Genomic DNA, 22265 nt, shown 5'->3' on the forward strand with positions numbered 1-22265 from the left:
TCAACTACGCAGGTGACTTTTAAAAACACAGAACTGACATTTGGGGGGGGGAAGGGGTCATTGGCTGAGTTGGGGTGACCTAAAACAGCAACACTGAGGAAGCACAGGAGAGATTAGTAGGAACAAACCGGAGATGGGGTGGCTGATGGGGTTGGGGAGTGGATTCGGTTACTAATGAAGGGCTGGAGGAGACAGACTCTGCACCCTACTCTATCCCCAGAGCTCTCCCAGAACCTTAGTTCCCCTTTCCTGTCACCTCCCTCCTCCAAAAAATGTAAAAGTTGGAATTTTTTTTTTTTTTTTTTTTTTTTTAGTGGGTGGAGGGAGCTCCAATGTGGCTTTTTTATCTCTCTACTTCTTTAAAGGGCTTCATTTTTTTTTTCATCCATAAAAAATGCAGTAGTTTTGAGGGGGTGCACCCTTAAAAGTGGTTAATTAGAACCTTGTATAAACACCTTTCCCCAGCCCTTTGAGGGCAGCATCCCCAATCCTATCCTCTCTCCCAGACATTAGAAACATCTTTTAAACAGAAGTCCGTGAATAATCCGATATAAAAATGCATGCCTCTGACAGGCATGATGGGGGCTTTGGAGGGGCAGGAAGAGCTTTCCTTACGTAGTGATGAACTCTCCAGGCTGGGGAAGGGTCCCAGTGGTGGGGAGAGGGCTGTTCCTGGAACCTTGATCTCCATAGGGGGTGAGGGAGAGAGATGTCTGGCTGGCTCCTCACTGTGGAGGTGGCACAGGGGTGACTGTGCCTGGGCTCGGGGCCGTGGGGTCTGGAGGCAGAGGGGTACCTGGGTCTGTGGAGAAAAGGAAGATGAATCAGCTAGGGTGAGCAGGAGAGGGATCCAGACCCAGGCCACCACAGACGAACAGAACTGGGCATGGCATGCAATGGGTGGGTAGGTGACCGAGGGAGCCTTTCCCCAAAACCCTCTCCCACCTCACACTGGGCAGACGGAAATACCCACAATCCTCCTGCCCCCAAGGGAACTCTCTAAATGGGGCATTTGAACGTGATAGGAACAAGCAAAGGGGATGCCAATCATCATGCAGACAGGTAGCTGTTTTTCAAGTTTACAACTGAGACGCTGTGCCTTAGGACTCCTCCGTGACCCACCAGTGAAAGGCCCCAACGTCATCCCAGAGGTGGCAGCTGCCAGGGTGGGGAATGGTGGAGGACAGCCAGAGAGGCCCTTCCCCCTGTGTTCTAATTTACCAGAGCGTTCAAAAAGGATTGTGGAAGTTCTATGACCTAAGCCCTTCCCCTAGCTGACCCCCATCCCTCCATGTGGACCCCTCTCCCTCACCCTCTTCCCCTCCAGGACCCTTCTCACCTGGCAGTGGGCTGGCACTGGGCAGGAGGTTGCCCTGAACAGCTGCCACAATGGCAGGGCTCTGGGCTGCGGCGGATCCGAGCCCCGGCCCGAGAGGCAAGGAAGATGGCATGGTGGTGGTCGCCGGCAGGTTAGGATGTAGAGGGTTCGCCATGGACACAGGCAGGTTAGGTGGGGGGAGAGTGCCCGGGGCAAACGGGAGATGGTGGTGATGCCCATGCAGGTTAGGAGGAGGGGGCAGGTTAATACTGATGGAGTCGGCTAGACTACCAAATGGGATGATGGATGGAGCAGGAGGAGGAGGAGGCGGCATGCCAAAAGGCAAACCCAAAGGAGCATTACCCGCCACGCCTGGGTGCCCGCTGCCTGGCACTGCCCCTGGCATCATTGCGGGAGGAGTTTGTTGGTTGGGGAACGGTGAGGGGCCTGGGAGCAAAGAGAAGAGGTCAAGAGGGTTAGAGGCGTAAGATCTCCCTTACCGACTCATTGTGCTAGCAAGGATCACCTAGCCACTCCTCAGCACCACCTTCCCTGACAAGAGAGTAAGCAGGTAAAGCCTTGGATGAGACTCAAAGATTTGGATGTGGGGAGGGAGCCCTGTTGGTTCAGGGGTAGAAGGGAGGAGAGCCCATCTGTAGAAATCTCGTCCTGTCACATATCCCTTTCAAGAGGGAATCCAAACATTCACCGGGGGCCCCCTGGTCAGCAGGAGTTCCAGAAGCCGTCACTTACCATGGGGTCCAGGGGGGGGAACCCCTGGTGGGACTGCCCCAGGCTGGGGGGCTCCAGCTGGTTGCTGCTGCTGTGGCCCCACGGCTGACCCTGCCTGCCCAATCTGTTCAGAGGGGCCCAAGCTTCCGGGGGGGGCCCCACTGCCAGCAGGAGCGGGGGCCACGGAGGCCGGAGCCATGGCCAGGCTGTGAACCGTGGGCGGCCCAGCAGTGCCGGTGGGTGGGACAGGCTGGGAGCCCGGGGGCAGAGCTGGCGGTGGCTGCTGCTGCTGTTGGTGCATTTGCTGGAAGTGCTGCTGCCGGGCCCTCATCTCGGCATACTTCAGCTGCTCCATGTGGAAGGCTTGTCTATCTGCCAGGAGCTGCTGCCTCTGATACTCCAGCTGCCGGTGCCAAGTGGGGACCGTTACCCACGTGCAGAAGCCCACGAAGGCAAACGCCCCACCGCCTTCTCCGTCCCGACAAACCCTACCTCTCATTCTGGCAGTTCCCTGCAGCAAGGGGGACCTTGGGCTCGGCCTTCCCAAGGGGGAAGATCTTGGGCTTGGCCTTCCCAGGGGCCCTGCCCTGCCCTCTCCGCTCCAGAATCCCCACCGCGGTGTCCGGCTGCCCGTGTGGCTTCTCACTGCGGTGGAGTTCATCTAGTGGGAGCCCTGACTCATTTCAGCTCCAAAGCTCGAAATCGGTCATGATTTTCACTGGGAAAATGCTTCCCGTTCCTAAGGTCAGCTCATGGTCTCTTCTTTCCTCAAAATTGGCAAAATGCTTACCAAGCGTAGGAAGCCATCCCAGATCAACTCTGTGGCCTCCGAGCTTTGCCTTTATTTCATTATCTCTCAGGACTTTTAATCTGAATTTGTCAGCTACTTTAAGCATTCACTGTTCTTGACGCCTCCATACTGGATATCGGGGTCTCCGGTTAAGCGGTAGGTTCTGCTAGGATCCCTGTCTTACATTTCTTTTTGTATCATCTCAAAGCCAAAATGGTTCAATACCATGTCCATTCTATACCCTTTCCTGTTCACCTCCTGGATCTGGAGCCCCTTCCCTCTCATCATCCCTTAAACCTGCTCGATCACTCGACGAATACTTATTTACCAAGAGTCTACGATGGGCCAAACACTGCTCAAGGACCTGGACCTGAGGCAATCAAAAAACCAACTAGAATCTCTGCCCCATGATGCCAACATCGTGTGGGACCTCGGGCTCCAGGCTTCCCCTGTGAGCCACTTGTCCTTAACTGCCCAGGGCTGGATCCTCCTGCCCCTCCGCCACGAAGCTCTGCCACTCTCAGGCTTTCTCCACTGCTGTTTACGCCCGTCCTCAACCAAGGCCTGGCCCAGTGTCAGGCTGTGGTCCTGGGCTGCACTGGCCCCCAGGGATTGCTACTCACTGCCTCTCGCTCCCGGTCCATGATCGTCTCCAACTCTTCAAAGTGCCGGAGTTTGATCTCCAACTTTTTCATCTGGGTCTCCACCAGCAGGGCCACCAGCGATTTGATCTTCCTCTCCTCCACAGCGGCCAGGTGCTAGGGAAGGCGGGGAGGGCGGCAGATGAGCCGGAGGGCCCCAGGGGAGACAAGTCCGGGAGAGAGCTGTAGGGTGAGGCTGACAGGTTTTAAGAAAGAACTTGCTGGGGGGATCCCTGGGTGGCTCAGCGGTTTAGCGCCTGCCTTTGGCCCAGGGAGCGATCCTGGAGTCCTGGAATCGAGTCCCACGTCAGGCTCCTGGCATGGAGCCTGCTTCTCCCTCCTCCTGTGTCTCTGACTTTCTCTCTGTCTATCATAAATAAAATAAATAAATAAATAAATAAATCTTAAAAAAAAAAAAAGAACTTGCTGGGGGCGCCCGGGTAGTTCAGTGGCTGAGCACCTGCCTTTGGCCCAGGGCGTGATCCTGGGACCCAGGACTGAGTCCCACATCAGGCTCACCGTGGGGAGCCTACTTCTCCCTCTGCCTGTGTCTCTGCCTCTCTGTGTCTCTTGTGAATAAATAAATAAAAATCTTTAAAAAAAAGAAAAAAAAAAGAAAGAACGAACTTGCTGTGGTCACAACCCACAGAGTAGCAAAGACTTCTTATTCTTAAAAGAACATGAAAAAAGAGAGAGTGGCAAAAGATAAGGTCAAATAATTAGAGGATAGACACAGGCCTAATGGTAAAAAGCTTTAAAAAGGGGATCCCTGGGTGGCTCAGCGGTTTGGTGCCTGCCTTCAGCCCAGGGCGCGATCCTGGAGACCCGGGATCGAATCCCACGTCGGGCTCCCGGTGCATGGAGCCTGCTTCTCCCTCTGCCTGTGTCTCTGCCTCTCTCTCTCTCTCCATGTGACTATCATAAACAAACAAATAAATAAACAAACAAACAAATAAATGCATGCTTTAAAAAGCTTCGAGAAGAGACAACCAACTCTCCCTCTTGGGATCAAAATGAGAAGGAAATGGGCCAGCGTTATGGAAATGAGGAGCACAGAAAAATTTCCCGCAGGAGAAGTGAGATCAGAGAAGAGGCAGTGCCTTCCCTGGGGGTCTTCTGGGCCCCTGGACCTCACCTTGGCCTTCACTGCGGCGGCGGCCAGGGCGGCGGCGGCGGCAGTAGAGAGGTTGCCCTCGCCGATGTCCCGCTCCACCTTCGTCTTCCTCTCCCCCTCTGACTCCACCATGTCCTTCAGCACTTCCTCCTGCCCTTCCTTTGGTTCCTTCTCCTTGTCGGGGTCAACTGGGCCAGGAAGAAGGTGGGGTTAGGCCGGCAGCCCACTTCTCTTCCCTGGACACCAAGCACCAGGTGCGGAGGCTCACCTATGGGGTCCCCATCACTCTTCTCTGACTCCTTCTCACTGTCGCCTTGTTTCCCTCTCTCTTCATCCTTCTTGGGGACCTCGCTGGTCTTCTCCTTTGTTTCTTCTTCAGTAGCCCCACCTCCTTCTCGGGGTTCCTGACATCCCGGTGAAAGAAAAGTAGCCGGTGTCAGGGTAGCTGGTACACACAGGGCCAGACTGGGAGGTGAACTCCCACCTCCTACTGGGGAGGCACTCGGCCTCCCCTCCCTGCGCCCCATGCCCCAGCCTCACAGCCCAGCCCATTCCCGCTCATTCCCTATACCTTGGGCTCCTTCTTCTCCTCTGTGGCCTGGCCCTCCGCCCGTGCCTCATCAGTCCCGCTCTCCTCTGGGCCCGGGGGAAGAGAAAATGGGAAATGTCTGCTACAGAGTCCGTCTCTGTAAAACTTTTCCAAAAGCCTGCTCTCCTAGCCAAGATCTTAGCAGAGAGCCACGGTCCCAAAGGCGGGGTCCCGAGGGAAATACAAGCCCTGCCGATTCTCCCCATTCATCTCGTGCTCTGAGGATGACCCAAGGCAGGGAGGGCCCCGGGATGGCTCGGGCTCTTGGCAAAAGGAGAGAGATCCGGGACCCTGCCAGGCCTCACCGATCCGCTCGGGCTCATCGGAGGTGGTCCCCGCGATCCCACTGCTCTCCAGACCGAAGGCTGGGTCGGCCTTGCCCGTCACTTTGGCGGCTTCTTCCACTTTCCGAACATGGGCCTCTACCAAGGCTGTGGGTACTTCTTCCTTCATCTTGGAGAACTCTTCTGCAAGGTGCAGAGAGGACAAGGCTGGGGGCAGGGGCGGGCGGGCAGGTCTGGCTGTCCCTGTGGAAGCTGTCTCAGAAGCCCGTCTCTTCATCTAGACCGGCGTGGAGCTAGACAGGTGCCTGCGCTGACACCAGCAGCAGACAGTGCCAGTGGGGCAGCCACACTCGAGGGCCTTTCAAACCAAAACTACAGAGGCTGGGACCCCTTCACATTACCTAGGGCCGACTTCGCAGCAGCAGAGGCGACTCGAGGATCGACGACAGAGGCCAGGAAGGCAACAGTGCTCATAACAGGGTTGCCTGACTGACTGAAGGGGATAGGCTGGTAGGCCAGGGGGCCCAGGGAGGCCTCCGAGTCCTCCAGGTACGGGTCTTCAATGGGAAGACGAAGAAAATGCAAGATGCACTCATCCTGCGTGCGGCTTCCCACGTGTTCTGACACTTTGTTCCAGTCATCTTTGTACATTTCCAGTGCCTGGTGGTAGTGGTGGAGACACAACTTCCTTACTTAGCCACTTTCCTTGAAGGTCAACTCCCCCCATCCTACTAAGGGTAGCGGGCTTCAAAGCTCTCTGGTTGTGGTATTTGTGGATTCTGCTGGGTCCCAGGGGAATCTCCAAGTAGCACTACGAAAGGATATGGAGTTAATGAAATGGCCCAAATGCCTGGCCGGGAGCTGTTCCCCGGGGCAGGTGCGGCCGGCATCAGGGAAGAGAAAGACTGGGGATGAGATCACGCTCTCCCCACTCATGAGCGCGGCTGGCACCCTGGCCACTTCTGTTGTCATGGAAAACCCTCTTTCCCTTGCCCCAATTACCTCCAGGAGTAGCAGGGTCTCTTGCTCCGTCCACTCTCTAGTGGCACTGGCTGCAGCTTTGCTCTGCAGGAGAAACGGGCGGGTCAGAGGCAGGAGCCCTGGCTCCTGTGGGACAAGGACACTCCAGCGCTGAAGTCAGCCCGCACCTCCCCCTCCGTACCTTGGAGGGGACGTTCTTCCTTGTGTACATGTCTGTGCGCAGCCCGAAGTTCTGCATGTCTGCTGGCTTCTCTTTGCCTTTGTCAGGGAAGTTGAGCATTTGCTGGGAAGCAGAGGTCTGCTATTTGTGGAGGGGAAAGAAAGAGGTGAGTCCGGGTGACCACGTGCGCCAGAGGCCGACAGAGAGAGAAAACAGACAGAAGGAGCTTCTTTCCCAAAGCCAGGGACACCGCTGGGTGGGGCTTCCTCCCTCACTGCTGTAGCTCCTCTGCTCTCACGTCTCTTCTTCCCGGGCAGGGGCCCCCCAATAAAGGGGCAAATAAGAAGCCCAGCGGGGTCTACACCCCACCTACCAGCTCTGGCTTGCCCTTAGCCGTCTCTGGCACCAGGTCATCCAGCTCTTTGCCCTTTCGCCCAGCCTTGGTATCAGCATCAACCTGGCGGCCCTGGGGGACAGAGCTTGGCGTCATGGAGGCTGGGCAGAAAATGACCAGGCCGAGGCCCTGGAGGCCTCAAGACCAAATGCTGGGCGGCCTGCAAGCTCTGGGGGCACTCATGCCACGGTTCCATGTTCCCTTAATGATCAGTTAGATCTATAGCTGGCATGATCCCCATTGGTATTCATGTAAAACTTTGTAAGTTCCTTTAGGAGCTGGACAATTAGGTTCTAATCCTAGATTTGGTACTCTGTGACCCTGGGCAAGCCACGTAATCTGTCTCCTCTTAAGCTTTGTAATGTATGGAATGGAAGTGGAAAAAAAAATGGAAGTGATAATAGTTTGAGGCAAAAATGAAAAAAAAAAGTTGGAAACACGACAAAGTTAAAAAATTTCATGCAACTTAGTTTTAAGCCATTTTTCCCTAACTGCTCCATGCCCTACGCTGGCCTGTCTGCTACTCGAGGACCAGGAGCATCTCTTCTCTCTCAGCAAGTCCTCGCAGTCTTAGGTACAGAGGCTGAGAGAGGGTGCTAAACACACGGGGCTGATTCCTGTGGCCCTTTGCATCCCATGGAAAAGGAAGAAGCCTCAAAACACTCCTGAACCATTACCCTAAAAAACCAGAAAAAGAAAAGTCCGAAGAAGCCCAGTTTTTCCCAGTACCCCCGCCCCCGCCCCCACAGCCCCTCACCCTACCTGCGGGGTCTTGGGCTGCAGAGGCACCAGCCCCGATGGTGTGTCTGCCAAGACATGGAAATGAGAGGTGGGCGGAGGCCCCATCGGGGTCGGTCGACTCTCGGCATCCACCTGGTAGTTAATGAGACCCCACTGCTCTAGGAAAGCATGGACCCTGGCAGGAAAGAGGGGAGACAGCGTCACACAGGGCAGCCAGAGAGGGGCAGAGGTGGGGTGTAAAGCTCTTTCCCCAGCTCTCTTCTCTGCTCATTCTACTCCCTGGCAAATCCCACCTCCTCTCACTCGCTAAGTGCCAGTGACACCCAGGCCTCCATTTCCAGTCAAGACCTCTCTCCATATCCACCCATCTAGTAAACATCTCTTCCTGGAGAGCCAGGAAAATTGAACCGGGATTTTTCAACTACAGACACACTCCTTCTTTCTTCCACACACCAGAGAAGGCCACTACCATTCTCGCAAGTCACACATGCCCTGAGTGTGAACCGTGCCTTTCTCTAGAGGTGTTTTTTTTCCCTACTTGTTCCCCTATGCTCTTTGCTGGAAGCTCCCCTTACGCCAAGAGACATCCGTGGCAGGCATTCTTACGTACCCCCGTCCCCTCAGCTGCAGACCCACCTCATGATGGCACAGACATCACCAGCCAGGTTCCTACGGCAGGCAGTGGAGGTGAGATACTCTTGGGGGTTCAGCCGGTAAGTGTCAATCATGAAGTTTCTATAAGCCAGGTAGCTTGGGGGGAGAGACAGAGAGGTGAGAGGAAGGAAAATAAGTCGGCTGAGGACTGAAGGGTAGGAAAAGTGATAGAAGAGGTGATGGTTCCTCCTGTGTGAACCACTCTGTGAAGAGAACAGAGTGGATCGTCTGCCTCAGAAAACACTGCGGGTCTACATGTGCTAGATAGATGCAAGGGGTTCAAACATTGCCCTGTTTTCCTTGATGGGGTCTTCTTAGTTAAATTAATTGTCTCCCTGGCTATACTTGGGTAAGTTTCATCCAACTTTTGAACAAGCAGCCAAAACGCAAGAAAAGGTGCCCTTATTTCCAAAAGCCAGTGTTAAGGGGATGTCTTTATCCCTGCATCCAACTAGTCAGCACGATGTGCTATAAGGAATGTTTTTTTGTTTTTTAAGTAAGTCCCACACTGGATGTAGAGCTCATTAAAAAAGAAAAAAATATATACACATATATATTTATATTTATTTATTTATGTTTTTATTGGAGAGAGAGTGTGCACGGGCAAAGGGCAGGAGAAGAATCTTTTTAAGATTTTTTTTTAAGAGAGCAGCCCTGGTGGCTCAGCGGTTTAGCGCCGCCTTCGGCTGGGAGCCTGATCCTGGAGATTGAGTCCCACGTTAGGCTCCCTGCGTGGAGCCTGCTTCTCCCTCAGCCTGTCTTTGTTTCTCTCTTTCTCTCTCTCATGAGTAAATAAATAAAATCTTAAAAAAAAAATGTGTCTTCATGAGAGACACACAGAGAGAGGCAGAGACACAGGCAGAGGCAGAAGTAGGCTCCATGCAGGAAGCCTGATGCCGGACCCGATCCCGGATCCTGGGATCATGCCCTGAGCCAAAGGCAGACACTCAGCCACTAAGCTACCCAGATGTCCCTTTTTTTTTTTTTTTTAAAGATTTTATTTATTTATTAGAGAGAGAGCAAGAAAGCACAAGCAGGGAGAGAGGTAGAAGGAGAAGGAGAAGGAGAAGCAGGACCTTGCTGAGCAGGGAGTGCAATGCAGGGCTCAATGCCAGGTCCCTGGGATCATTACCTGAGCCGAAGGCAGCCACTTAACCAACAGCCACCCACGTGCCCCAAGAATCTTTTTTGTCTTTTTTTAGAATCTTTTTTTTTTTTTTTAAAGATCTATTTATTTGAGAGAGCGAGCACATGTGAGTGGTGTGAGGGGCAGAGGGAGAGAATCTCAAGCCAATTCCCCACTGAGCATGGAGCTCAAACTGGGGGTTGATCCCACGACCCATGAAATCATGACGTGAGCTGAAATCACAAGTCGGATGCTCAACCGATTGAGCCACCCAGGTCCCCAAGGGAGAGAGAGAATCTTAAGTAAGCTCCATGCCCACTGCAGAGGCTGATGCCAGGCTCGATCTCACAACCCTGTGATCATGACCTGAGCTGAAATTAAAAGTCGGGTGCTTAACTGAGCCACCCAGGCCCCCCTACAATATAGGTTTTGAAGGTGGAAAAGATCTAAGTTCAAATCCCAGTTCTACCATGGTGGCCTTGAGCAAGTTACTTACATTTTTTGAACCTCAGTCTCCTAATCTGTACCATGGAGTGTCTGCTGAGGACTAGAAAGATCTAGTCTAGTACAGTGCCAGGCACACTTTAGGAGCTCAGCAAATGGTGGCTATTGTGTGGTATAGCATAAAGTTTGAGGACATGAACCAGTCTAAAGAAGTCAGATCCTGGGCAGCCTGGATGGCTTAGTGGTTTAGGCCCTCCTTCAGCCCAGGGCATGATCCTCGAGACCTGGGATAGAGTCCCATGTCGGGCTCCCTGCATGGAGTCTGCTTCTCCCTCTGCCTGTGTCTCTGCCTCTCTCTCTCTGTCTCTCATGAATAAAAAAAAAAAAAAAAAATTCAGATCCTGGTTTTTCTATTCACTGGCTGGGTGACCTTAATCAAGTGGCTTAACCTCTCTGTATCTCAGTTTCCTAATCAGTAAACTGGAGAGGATAAGAGGATGTACCTCTAAAGCTGATGTGAAGATTAGTCAATGCCTGTAAGATACTTGGTATGGTGTCCAGGAGATAGTAAACTTTCAGTCAACGCAGGCAATTATCACTATTTACTATCTTACGTCAAGAGAACGAAGTATAGAACAGTTCCAGATCCAACCCTGCCTACAGACCATGTTGAATTCCTGTCACCAGTTCATTATTCCCTTTTCCTCTGGAGAGAGTGAGGCTTCTTCATACATACTGCTTTCCCCGGGGAAGAGGAGAGAACCCTACCAGGCTACAGAGAAAGAAGCATGGTGGGATGGCAAGATGGCCCCAGAGAGGGGGAAGCTGAGGAACAGCTGGGAAGCAAGCTTGTTCAGTTCTCAGGGGCATCAACTCTTTCTCACTCTTTTCATTCTGATATTTATCCTGGAGCATCCCTAACCATAGAAGATTGCCAAGACTCATCCAAAGCCAAACAGGTTTGGCTTGAGGCAACATTTTGAAGATGACAAAGACTTCTAAACCCTAAGCCCACACTTCTTAGAAACAGAGAAACAGAACACTTCTCTCCAGGGAGCCTTCTCCATCCCTTCACTCCAAGTCTTGCATCTTCATGACTTCTCCTGTTTTTCTACTAAAATCTACTCTCTGGGACTAGCATGGCCATTTACATTTTAGTCAAAGCTATTATTTATGCTAGGGACATCTGCATTCTAGATACCTCATTTATTTATGGATTGGCAGGCTCTGTCCTCTATTGAGGCATCAATAGCAGATGGAGGCATCAGAGCAGGTACCCATTTTGGACAGAAGACCATGCTTAATCCTGCCCCCAGGCAAATCCAAGAGAGCATTCTACTGTGGCCACAGTGCTGGGCTGGGGCTGCCCGTGGGAGAGATCACATCTTTGTGAGAGTAGCACAATGCCTAGCTCATCGGAGAGCTCAAGAAATATTTGCTAAACTGAATCCTGCTGGGTCAGGAAGGGTGATCAGGGACGGGAGGGAGAAAGAGTCAAGAGCTGAGATCTCCTTACATTTCCGGGGTCTTGGACTTGTTCTTGCCGTTAAAGAACTCGGGGAGAGCCCTCCGCTCAATGGCATGAACACTGCAAGAGAAGACAGAGTAGATTCAGAAGGCGCCCGAGCAGAGACGGGAGCCTCAAAGAGAGGGAAAAGCCTAGAAGGGAGGGAGGACACGGCAGTTCTCCCTTCCCTGGGGAGAACCCCCCACAGGGCGGTAAGACTCAAGGAGACCAGAAGCTCCGCCAACACTGAAGCGTATCCCAGTCTACCTGGTTGATGAAGAAATAATTTATTTGGAGACAGAAGGGGAACAACATGTTGGCCTCAGGAGGCAGAGAAATAGGGATGCAGTGAGAAGTCAGAGCAAGAGTACCTATTATAGTCAAACCAGGCAGCGTAGCTGGGAATGATGATGTGGTGGGTCTGCTCAGTCACGTTGTCCTCGTGCAGGTCCGGATTCTTCGTCTGCTCCCCCTTATTCCCCATACTGTTTTCATCCTCATCCTAAAAGTATGGAGGCCGCTGGACACTCAGCATTCCCATTATGCCCCTGGCAACCCTCTGCTTCTCCCACACCCCGGGAAAGTGGGAACTAATGATGCCATGGGAATGGACTGTTAAGGGCCCCAAGACCTAGAAAGGGTCAGAGTTTTGAGTTCTGAACAACAGCTAAAACTAGACTAAGGTGGGAAAACCCTAGGCAGTAGAAAGTTCTGGGTAGAAGGAACTTTAGAAGCGCAAATCCGAATCCCATAGAGAGGTAGAGAGGGCCTCTCTAAACTGGCTCCACCTTGCCCGTGGTCTCCATGCTTTCATCCTCCTGTTCATCTGAAAGAGAGAGTGAGCAAATCAGGAGTGGAGCCTCCAGAGCAGCAGCAAGAGTCCTGCCCTCTGAAAAGCCGTGGCAGGCTAGGGGAAGCGGGCCGCAGAGCCTCCTCTCCTTACCCAGGTCAGTCATGGTGCCTCCTTTGACCGGGGCAGACTCTGAATCCTTCTTAGTGTTGACTGCCAGGAGAGAGAGTCATTTTATCAGACAGGGTCTGCCCGAATCAACTCTTTAACTCTCCACCTTTAACAATTCTAAGAGATCTCTGATCACAAAAAGGGTTCGGTAACTCCCTCCAGGCACAGTCATTCTGGGGCTTGAAACTCAACTGCCACTTTCCCTCCTTCCCCTGCCAAACGGTCACTTAACTCTTCCTATACAGAAGCATCTTCCACTCTACGGACACTCATCAAGCATTCCTGTCTCTAACAGGCCCCTCTTATCTCCATCTGTGTGTCTGTGAACTCTTAATGGATTGAGACAGAGTCTGACCAAATCACTCTGGAGAGGACTGGTTGGATCGCCAACATTTTTGAAAGCAAGGGGGCTTCTCTTAACCGAATCCGTACACAACAGCTCAGGAGAAAACACGAATATGGAAGAGAGCCGCCGTGATTGATGAAGGGGGTTGAGGCCAGCACTCCTCTCTCTCAGTAGCCCCCACCGCAACCCCTGAAATACACTCCTTGACATCGGAGCTCGTCTATGGAATACAGATCGCAGTCCACCTTTGCAGCTATACAACTCTCTATCATTGCAAAGCAATGGTCTCCAAAGTGGGGTTCTCACACAGGACGGCAAGAGATGGTCCAGTGGAATACAGGTAGAGAATAACAGAACTTCTCTTTATATTTGTTTTTTTCAGTTTATCCTTTACATTTTCCCATTTTTTAGATAATGTTTGCATGTGTCTCACGATGTTCCTAAAGCAACGGTACAGCAGCACATATATAACTCATGCTCAAGGGGCACCCAGGTGGCTCAGTGGTTGAGCATCTGCCTTCGGCTCTGGTCATGATCCCGGGGTCCTGGGATCGAGTCCCACATCGGGCTCCCTTTGTGGAGCCTGCTTCTCCCTCTGCCTGTGTCTCTACCTCTCTCTCTCTGTGTCTCTCATGAATAAGTAAATAAAACCTTTAAAAATAATAATAATAATAATCTGTGATCAAATACTTTACTGAAGGGGGTAAGTGATCAAAAACAGTTCAGAAACAACTACTGTCAGGTACAAGCACAGTACACAACTCAGATGTGGCTCAAGTCAGAGGACTGCCCATGTTGAGAATAATTTTAATAAACAGCTAAATTGAAGGGCCAGATCCTCAAGACCCGGAGCTCGGCCTGGGAAATCAGCCCTCTAGGAAGGTAGGTCCCCGAAGCTTGGTGTGGCCCGTACCTGTCTTAGGTAACGTCACCTCCTCTACATTGGGGACTGGTGAAGGCTCATCCATGTCCTTTGTCAGGTCTTCTTGCTCCTCCTCTCTGTGCCCACGCTTTGACTTGGTGTAAGGTGTTGAGGGACTGGGGAGGAAAGGGGAGGAAAGGTAATGAAAGCTAACCTGGTCACCCTTAAGCAAGGAGTCCCTGGAAGCTGAGGTTCAAGGGGAGTAAAGCAAGAGAGAATCCCCAAGGGGGAGCTAAGCATGCATAGACATGCATCACTACAGAGGACAGGGAAGTGCAAAGGTCTTCCCTTGAAGATGTCACTCTGAGGTCACTAGTGGCTGCAACTAGAACTAACAAGTGGGCAGCTAAAGAAGACCTCACCCTCCCTCTCAGGACACCTACAGGAGCAGGGCCGACCCCAGTCAGGGCCAGGTAGTCACAGGAAGGAGTCTATCCTTCCTTCCTTCAACATGGAGAGAATGGTGAAGGTGGGGCAGGGTAGCGGCTGGCATACCCTTTCTTGGCATTTTTCTTCTTAGCTTCTGGGGTTGGTGAAGGAGAGGGGGAGCGCTTCCTCTTTTTATAGTTGCCCCCCTTCTTGTCCCGTCGATCTGAATCTGGGCTGTTCACCTGCAGGTTGGAGAATTGGAGTGAATGTCAGCCAACAATCCCCACTGAAGACTTATCCCCATGCTTGTGCTAAGGGATCAGGGAAGAAAGAAGAGGAAGTTTCACCTCATCCGTCAGAGTCTTGGCTGAAATCTTCTTTCGGCGGGAGACAGGGCTTTTATCATCATTTACTTCATAGTCTTCCTCATTCATCCATTCATTGAAAGTGTCTGTGTCCAGAATCCACTTTGCATGAACCTGAAGTACAAAAGGCAGACTGTGCTGGAGAGAAGCCTGAAAGCCACAGCTGTCTGTGGGTCCCCCCTTTATAAGATCTTGTTTATTTATCTGAGAGAGCAATTGCGAGTGTAAGAGAGAGCACAAGTGGGAGGGAGGAGCAGGCTCCCCGCTAAGCAGGGAGCCTGATGCCAGGCTCAATCCCAGCACCCTGGGATCATGAACTGAGCTGAAAGCAGACATCCAATCAACTGAGCCACCCAGGTGCCCCTGTCTGGGGGCCCTTAAGAGAAGAGCTGAAGGAGACAAGAGCCTGTGCTTGACCTCCAAGGAGTGGTCTGGTCCCAGTATACATCTTTTTTTTTTTTTTTTTAAGATTTTATTTTATTATTATTTTTTAACTATAAAGTTTTTTTTTTAAGATTTATTTATTTATTTGTTTATTTATGAGGGGGGGGGGCAGAGACACAGGAGGAGGGAGAAGCAGAGAGAGGCAGAGACACAGGAGGAGGGAAAAGCAGGCTCCACACCAGGAGCCCAACGTGGGACTTGATCCCGGGACTCCAGGATCGTGCCCTGGGCCAAAGGCAGGCACCAAACCGCTGAGCCACCCAAGGATCCCCCAACTATAAAGTTTTGATGTAAACTCTAAACTTCTTGAAGAAACTTTATTTATTTATTAGAAAGGGCAGAGAGCCAGTATGAGCAGGGGGTAGGGGCAGAAGGAGAAGGAGAGGGAGAAGCAGGCTCCCTACTGAGCAGGGAGCCCCACAGGTGGCTGGGTCCCAGGATACAGAGATCATGACCTGAGCCAAAGGCAGACACTTAACTGACTGAGCCACTCAGGCACCCCTAAAAAGATTTTATTTTTAAGTAACATCTACACACAACACAGGGCTCAAATTTACAACCCCACGATCAACAGTTGCATGCTCTACCAACTGAGCCAGCCAGGTACCCCCTGGAATACGTTTTGGGGTCAGGGGGCAAGAAATGCTCACCTTCCTAGGTTTCTCAGGAGTTGGAGCATCTTCCACAGATGCTTCAATTTCACTGGCTGGGATCCACGTGTCATAACTGCCATGGGAAATTGAGCGTGAAATGGGATCAATGGGATGGAATTGTAGAATAGTAAAGTACAAATCTTTTACCTTTTCCATTTATAAAAAGCATTGGGTTGTTGGGTTATTTTTTGGTATGATTGTTTTTCCTATTAACATCGGGTTTTTTTCCATTATGAATAAAAAACAATTCCAAAAAAAAAAAAAAGAAAGAAAGAAAGAAAGAAAGAAAGAAAAAAAAGAATCAGCCCAACACAACTATTTGGTATATATATTTTTTCCAGTAAATTTTTCCTGTACAATTTTTTAATTTATTAATGAGAGACAGAGAGAGAGAGGCGGAGACAGAAGCAGACTCCTTGCAGGGAGCCCGATGTGGCACTCGATCCCGGGACCCCGGGATCATGACCTGAACCAAAGGCACATGCTCAACCACTGAGCCACCCAGGTGCCCCTACAATTTTGTTTTTACATAATTCCAATGTTACTATGTTATTTCACAACTTGCATTTAACATTTTCTATAAATTATCCAGTCATTTCTTTTTTTCCATGTTATTTCTATTGTATGTATTTCTATTAGTATGGCTCCATACTAATCCACTGAATAGATACATAAATTGCTAAAACATTTTCCCACTGTTAAAGACATTTAGATTGTTTCTAACATTTACTTATCGCAGATAACACTGGAATAATCATTTCACACATAAAGCCCCCATCCTTTTAGCTTAATCCTCATCTATAAGTCTAAACCTCTCCCAAGACAGATTCTCATGATGGAGAGGAGGAGAACAAACAAAACAAAACAAAACAAAACAAAACAAAACAACCCCCAACAAAACAGACCTAAAAATAACCCCCAAAGAGTGCCTGCTTGCTTTGCTAGACGTTCTAGGGCTTCTCGGTCTGGTTTCTGTACTCAAACCTGCCCCAGGACCCTATCCTCACCTGTCAGGGTAGTAGCCCCAGTGCAGAAGAACCTGCTTATCCCGCTTCATGACCGGTCGTACCCATTCCTCTGGGGATAGAGACAGAACAAGGAGAGATATAAGCTAAAGGGATACACAAAAGGTAACTAACTGTTCACAACTCATGTTGCAGCCAGGGACCTGGAAATAGAAACATATGGCAGTGGGAGGGCTCAGGGTTCAAAGGAGAGAGGAGAAGCCCAGGCAGTGTGCGGGGGCTGAATAGTCCCCCGGTCCTAGTCCAAGCCATCCACTGCAGAGGCCAGGAAAACTCAGGTCTCTTACCTTCTTCCAGGTTCCCTGGGACAGGATACACAACATGGGAGGCATTGTTCTTATCCTCAGTGACTGTTCCCTGGATGGCACAAGGAAAAGCAGGTAAACACAGTTCCCTCTGAATTACTCACAGGTGTAAATAAGCCAAAATAAGATTTAGCCACAGACTGGCCTTCCTAATCATATTTTGCTCAGAATGGTATTTAAGTTAATTTGCATTCTTTTTTTTTTAATTTTATTTATTTATGATACTCACACACACAGAGAGAGAGAGAGAGAGGCAGAGACATAGGCAGAGGGAGAAGCAGGCTCCATGCACTGGGAGCCCGACGTGGGATTCGATCCCGGGTCTCCAGGATCGCGCCCTGGGCCAAAGGCAGGCGCCAAACCGCTGCGCCACCCAGGGATCCCAATTTGCATTTTTTTTTTTTAAGATTTATTTATTTATTTATTCATAGAGAGAGAAGAGAGAGGCAGAGACACAGGCAGAGGGAGAAGCAGGCTCCATGCAGGGAGCCCAATGTGGGACTCGATCCTGGGTCTCCAGGATCACACCCCGGGCTGCAGGCGGCGTTAAACCGCTGCGCCACCGGGGCTGCCCCCAATTTGCATTTTTTTTTTTTTAAATCTTTATTTTTTTTATTTTTATTTATTTATGATAGTCACAGAGAGAGAGAGGCACAGAGACACAGGCAGAGGGAGAAGCAGGCTCCATGCACCGGGAGCCCAATGTGGGATTCGATCCCGGATCTCCAGGATCGTGCCCTGGGCCAAAGGCAGGCACCAAACCGCTGCGCCACCCAGGGATCCCCCAATTTGCATTTTTTAAGCACATACTAGCTGAGAGGCAGAGGGAAATAGCTGGGATACTGCTAATAATGAAGAAAAATTAAAGAACTAAAAGTTGCTCTAAAAATCCTCTGAAAAGATAATCTGCACATGGGAAATGTAAAGCTGACTATATGTCCCTAGCAATGGCATCTGCTTGTTATTACAGAGTTCTAGAGTAAAGGTTTCATTTCTCTGAAATCAGGAAATCTCTGGCTTTCCTCACCCTCAGGCCAATGCAGTCTCTAGGAATAGTAATCCAAACCTGTCAAGACCGGGAAATGGGAAAAGTGAACTGAGAAAGAGAGGCTCAAGGCTTTAATCTTTTTCCAAGTAGGCAGAGCAGCCTCTGCAGTACAAAACATGTCATCTAAAGATTGCTTATTGTACAGAAAACATCAGGAAAAGAAGCATGGAGTTTCCAAAACTTCTCACACACCCACTCACCTGGTGTCTCTTGATAATGTCCTTTAATTTCCCTAGCAGTTTGGGTTCAATTTCCGGGCAGAGAAAAATGTTAGGTCGAGACAGGCAGTTATTCTGTGGGGAGAAGAAATAGATGGGATAGGATCATGGGGAAAGCATATTTTGGATTTTCACTGAGGGAAAGGAGACGGACCGCAGAGGTTCTTGACTATTACCTGCACCAAGGACTTCTCAATGGTCATGAACATTTCCACGTTGCGGTCCATGCGTGATGGATTCTGGAAATCGTAACGCCGCCTTGAGAAGAGGCAATAATCTAGTGAGTGGTATAGATCAGGTCTGAAGATGAGGTTAGGGTATGTGACTTTTTAACATGGGAAATCAGGAAGCAGTCTTGCCCGCAACTGTTGCCAAAATGGCCTGGGATCTTGGGTTCACTAATCTCAACTCCATGAATCACTTTGTACTTAGTCTGAAAGGACGAAGAAAAGCTTGAGATGCCAACCTAAGAATCCCCTTTCCTCTACAATACACACACTGATGCACATATACATACATGCTCACTCACTCTTGGAAACTATTTTGGCTCTGACACTCAGCCACTCTTCTGACCTAGCAAGTCAAGGTTACTGACCTAGCAAAGCAAGAGACTTGCAAGGATGTCTACCTATGCTCTCCCACCTCCAGAAAGACCCAGGGAATCATAAAGGGGGAGTCCCCTCTAATGTAAGAAGCATAGAGAAGTAGGCATCTCACCATCCCTGGTCACTCTTGAATTTGTAGGCAGCTGCAAGTATGTGGCACAGGGAGCCTCCTGCTTTGAAATCTAGGAAACATTTGATCTACAAAATTGAGATAGGAAAGTAGTATGTGAGAGTTATATCCTAAATTCTCTTATTAACAATCCTTCCACAAAATCCCATGCTGAACTAATCTCTCTCAAAGCTGGAATTCTTTTTCATGTTTTTTTAAGATTTCTCTATTTATTTAAGAGAAAGGGAGAGAGAGAAAAAAAAAAAAAAACAACACTGTGCAGGGGGGAGGGGCAGAGGGGGAGAGAGTCTTAAGCAGACACCTCGCTGAGCACGGAGCCCCATGCAGGGCTTGATCCCATAGCCCTGAGTTCGAGATCTCAGCCAAAATTGAGTTGGGAGGCCCAACCGACTGAACCACCCAGGTGCCCCCAAAGGTGGAATTCTTTAACCCTTATGCCACAGTATCACGTGGCCTGGAAGAAGGGGGAAAGAAAAAAACCAGTATTCACAAAGCCCCATCTTGTGCCACGTACTTACTGGGTCACCTCATTGACCATTACAGAAACCCTACAAGGTAGAGATATTATTCCCATCTAGAGATGAAAAACAGACACTTAAAAGGTTTAAATGGCTTGCCCAAGATCACAGAGATACCAAGTGGCAGAGCCAGGATTTGAACACAAGCCAATGCAAATCCCAATCTTGTACCCTTTCAACCATGCCACAAGAGTTTCATGTACGAGCTCAGACATATAACCTGTTGAATAAAGTTTTTTTTTCTTTTTTAAGAAGAATAGAGATTTTAAGAAGTCTCTACACGCAACACCAAATTCACAACCCCCAGATCAAGAGTAGCACACTGCAGCGACTCAGCCAGTCAGGTGCACCTCGCTGCACCAAGTATTACTAAGACAAAGGGAGGAGTAAATTGGGGACCAAGGCAAGCCAGTAACGCCCTGACCAGGAATGGGGATAACAGGCAATTACCCACATCTCCAAAAGTATGAGATTTACAAAAACCCCACAGTTCCCTCTCCAGTTTGGAGGATTCATCCCCTTGCATTTGCACTCACCGGCAGTTTAGTGAGCGGCGCATTGCTGACATGTTTGCCAAAAACTTCTTCCTGAAACTGTAGCAACTGTACAACCAGGCTAGACAAGGACTTGTTGGTAGGTGGTTCAGCTTGTATATACTGGGGAAACAGAGGCAAACGGAAGAGAAGTAGACCTCAGACAAACTGTCCACTATCTCCCTTATTTTTTCCCAAGGGGCCCTGGAAGCATCTGGGGTGGAAAAAATAGTGTCTCCTTCCCCCACATGTCTAGTTTCTATAAAGAAAATGGCAGAAGGGAAGGCATCTAAGCCCCTCACCGGAAGCTGAAATTCTGCTGCCCCCAACCCAGCCTGCCAGCAGCCGGTGCTGGAGGCAAGTGGGGCTTCCTACTTGTCAGCTACGTTCTGAAACTGGTTGTTAGTTGTAGGATCCTGATTTCTAGTCAACAGCACTGAGGGCGGTAAGATCCTGAAGGTTCAGTAAATGCAGGCAAAGGAAGCAGTATCTTTGAGGCTCTAAGCCAGACCACAGTGTATTTCTTGGGGGTAACTTTGTGGAGGCCGAGACTCCCCCTGCAACATAGCCTAACAAGAAAGGTGCAAGGAAGTGAGGCACGCCAAACAGACGGAGAGTGCCAGCCGGGCCTTCTGCTTCTGCTAGGAACTGGGCACAAACGCCTTCGAGGGGGCAAGGACCAGCTCCTACCCAGCCTGGTGAGGAAGAGCAAGAAAACATTGATGCTTTCTGAGGAAACAGTATCTGAGACAAGCAACCCCGGGCCTTCTCACGCATTTCCATGTGCCGCTACCTAGTATCCTAGCCTCCTGTTCTAATTTAAATCTGAGCCAGGAGGCTAACTTTCTCTTTACCTTTTGACCCCTGCTTCCTCAACCCTAGTCACAGAGACCAGCGCTCCTCTCAGTGGGAGATGTAGAGAGCGCCTCGCACCAGAGGGTAAGCGACAAAGGGCCGTCAGCCCCCCCATCCCCCCCCCCGCCCCCCGGCCAGAGACTAAGCCCCCGCTCATCTCCCTTCCGGACCTTCCGGAAGGTCAAAGGTGGAGGCCTGGGAGCCGAGGCCTCGCGCTGGGGTGCAGGCGCCCCCGGCCCGGCAGCTGGTTGTCAGGAGCCGCGGGGGAAGGGCCGCGGCCGGGCCGGGGGGCGGACTCCTAAGCGCCCGGCAGCTCCTGACAGGCTGCGGAGCTGGGCAGGAAGAGCCGGGCCGACGGCGAGCCTCCCACCGGGCGGCGCGGGGCGGAGGCCGAGCTGTCCGCGGGCGCAGCCGGGGCGGACGGCCCTCTCGGCCGGGCCCCGAGACAAAGACAGCGCCGGGGGAGGTTCGACGGAAAGTCAGGTAAGGCTTTCTGAGCCCTTTGTTCAGCCGCTTGTCACCTGCAGGCGCGGACGGGGGCTGAGGCAGCAGCGTCCTGGGCCCGGCGCCCCGGACCCGAGCGGTGCGAGGCCAGCGGCCGGGGGCTCCATTGTGAGGTGGCAGGAGGCTGTGCCCGGGGCTGCGAGCTCCCGGCTCCCGTGGGGCGGGCGGCGGGGACAGGTGGGGGGGCGCTGCCGCCCGCGGGCCCGGCCTGCCCGGCGCCTGTTTACCCGCCCGCTCCCACCGCCTCCCGGGCGGACACAAAGCCCGCGGAGGCCTCAGCGCCGCCGGCCCGGCTCGGGGCAGCTCCGGCGGGCGGGCTGGGCCGGGGGCATCCGGCGCCGCGTCCGCCCCCCGCCGCCTCTCCCGGAAGGGCCCGCAGGGCTGTGGCCCCGGGCGGGGGCGGTCGGCGCCGGGACTCGCCGCGCGGCGGCGAGAAACGGGGCCGCGGGGGCCGCGGGGGCCGCGGGGGGCGCGGGCGGCCGCGGCCTTTGTCCCGCCCCCGGCCGCGCGGCCCTGCCCGCGTACCTTCTTGTAGTTCTTGCCGAGCCAGAGCCTCACGTTGTCGAACTGGGTCACGGTGTCCGCGGCCTCGTAGTACTTCACGTTGGGGCCGCCGTCCTTCTTCCGCACCGCCATCTTCTCGGGCTCGGGCCCGCCGCCGCCCGCCCCGCGCCGCTCAGCTCCCGCCTCCTCCGCCTCCTCCTCCGCCCGCCTCCCGCCGCCTCCCGCCGCCGCGGCCGCCGCCTGCCGCCGCCTGGGCCGGCCCGGCCCGCGCAGCGCCCCCTGCCGGCCGCTCGGCCACGGCGGCGGCGCGGCTCCCGACGCGGGGCGCACCCGGCGGCCTCCCCGGCGGCCTCCCCCGCGGCCTCCCCGGCGCGAAGCCTCTCCTCCCGCGGCCTCTCAGCCCAGGGCGCGGGGGGCCGCCCACCCGCCCCAAGCGGACGCCGGAGGGCCCCCCGGCCCTGCCCTCCGGGGAGCCAGGCCGGCCC

General features: G+C 52.2%; 1 protein-coding gene across 10 annotated transcripts; it reads right to left on the reverse strand.

Annotated features, from left to right (window-relative positions):
* On the reverse strand, positions 1–21977 carry SMARCC2 (SWI/SNF related, matrix associated, actin dependent regulator of chromatin subfamily c member 2). 10 transcript variants are annotated; one of them, XM_038549652.1, is made up of 30 exons: positions 21802–21976; positions 19921–20040; positions 18849–18934; positions 18308–18389; positions 18114–18206; positions 16848–16917; positions 16543–16612; positions 15533–15608; positions 14421–14552; positions 14200–14315; positions 13696–13820; positions 12419–12478; positions 12264–12301; positions 11847–11977; positions 11485–11556; positions 8381–8494; positions 7766–7919; positions 6983–7075; positions 6631–6747; positions 6471–6533; positions 5870–6128; positions 5490–5651; positions 5167–5231; positions 4864–4999; positions 4617–4783; positions 3464–3598; positions 2072–2453; positions 1682–1765; positions 1340–1405; positions 1–802 (listed from the first exon to the last, which is right to left on the reverse strand). In XM_038549652.1, the coding sequence occupies exons 1-30, from the start codon at positions 21910–21912 to the stop codon at positions 726–728; spliced, it is 3456 nt and encodes a 1151-aa protein (XP_038405580.1). In that variant the 5' UTR covers positions 21913–21976; the 3' UTR covers positions 1–725. The 10 variants fall into 10 exon arrangements, with proteins under 10 accessions (XP_038405580.1, XP_038405579.1, XP_038405574.1 ...); XM_038549651.1 differs by having other exon boundaries at positions 6631–6750; XM_038549646.1 differs by having other exon boundaries at positions 1340–1765; positions 21802–21977.
* Positions 21978–22265: the final 288 nt, after the last annotated feature.

The sequence above is a fragment of the Canis lupus genome, chromosome 10 (genome assembly GCF_011100685.1).
Source record: "Canis lupus familiaris isolate Mischka breed German Shepherd chromosome 10, alternate assembly UU_Cfam_GSD_1.0, whole genome shotgun sequence".
In the NCBI taxonomy this organism is placed as follows: Eukaryota; Metazoa; Chordata; class Mammalia; order Carnivora; family Canidae; genus Canis; species Canis lupus.

Bases quoted from the DNA above. Each gene is read 5' to 3' on its own strand.
- SMARCC2 (XM_038549645.1), bottom strand. From the start codon at position 21,912: ATGGCGGTGCGGAAGAAGGACGGCGGCCCCAACGTGAAGTACTACGAG. The intron at 18,935-19,920 runs GTGAGTGCAAAT...TCAATTTTGTAG, and splicing joins CGCCGCTCACTAAACTGCCG to ATCAAATGTTTCCTAGATTT. The intron at 15,609-16,542 runs GTGAGGATAGGG...TTCCCATGGCAG, and splicing joins TGGGGCTACTACCCTGACAG to TTATGACACGTGGATCCCAG.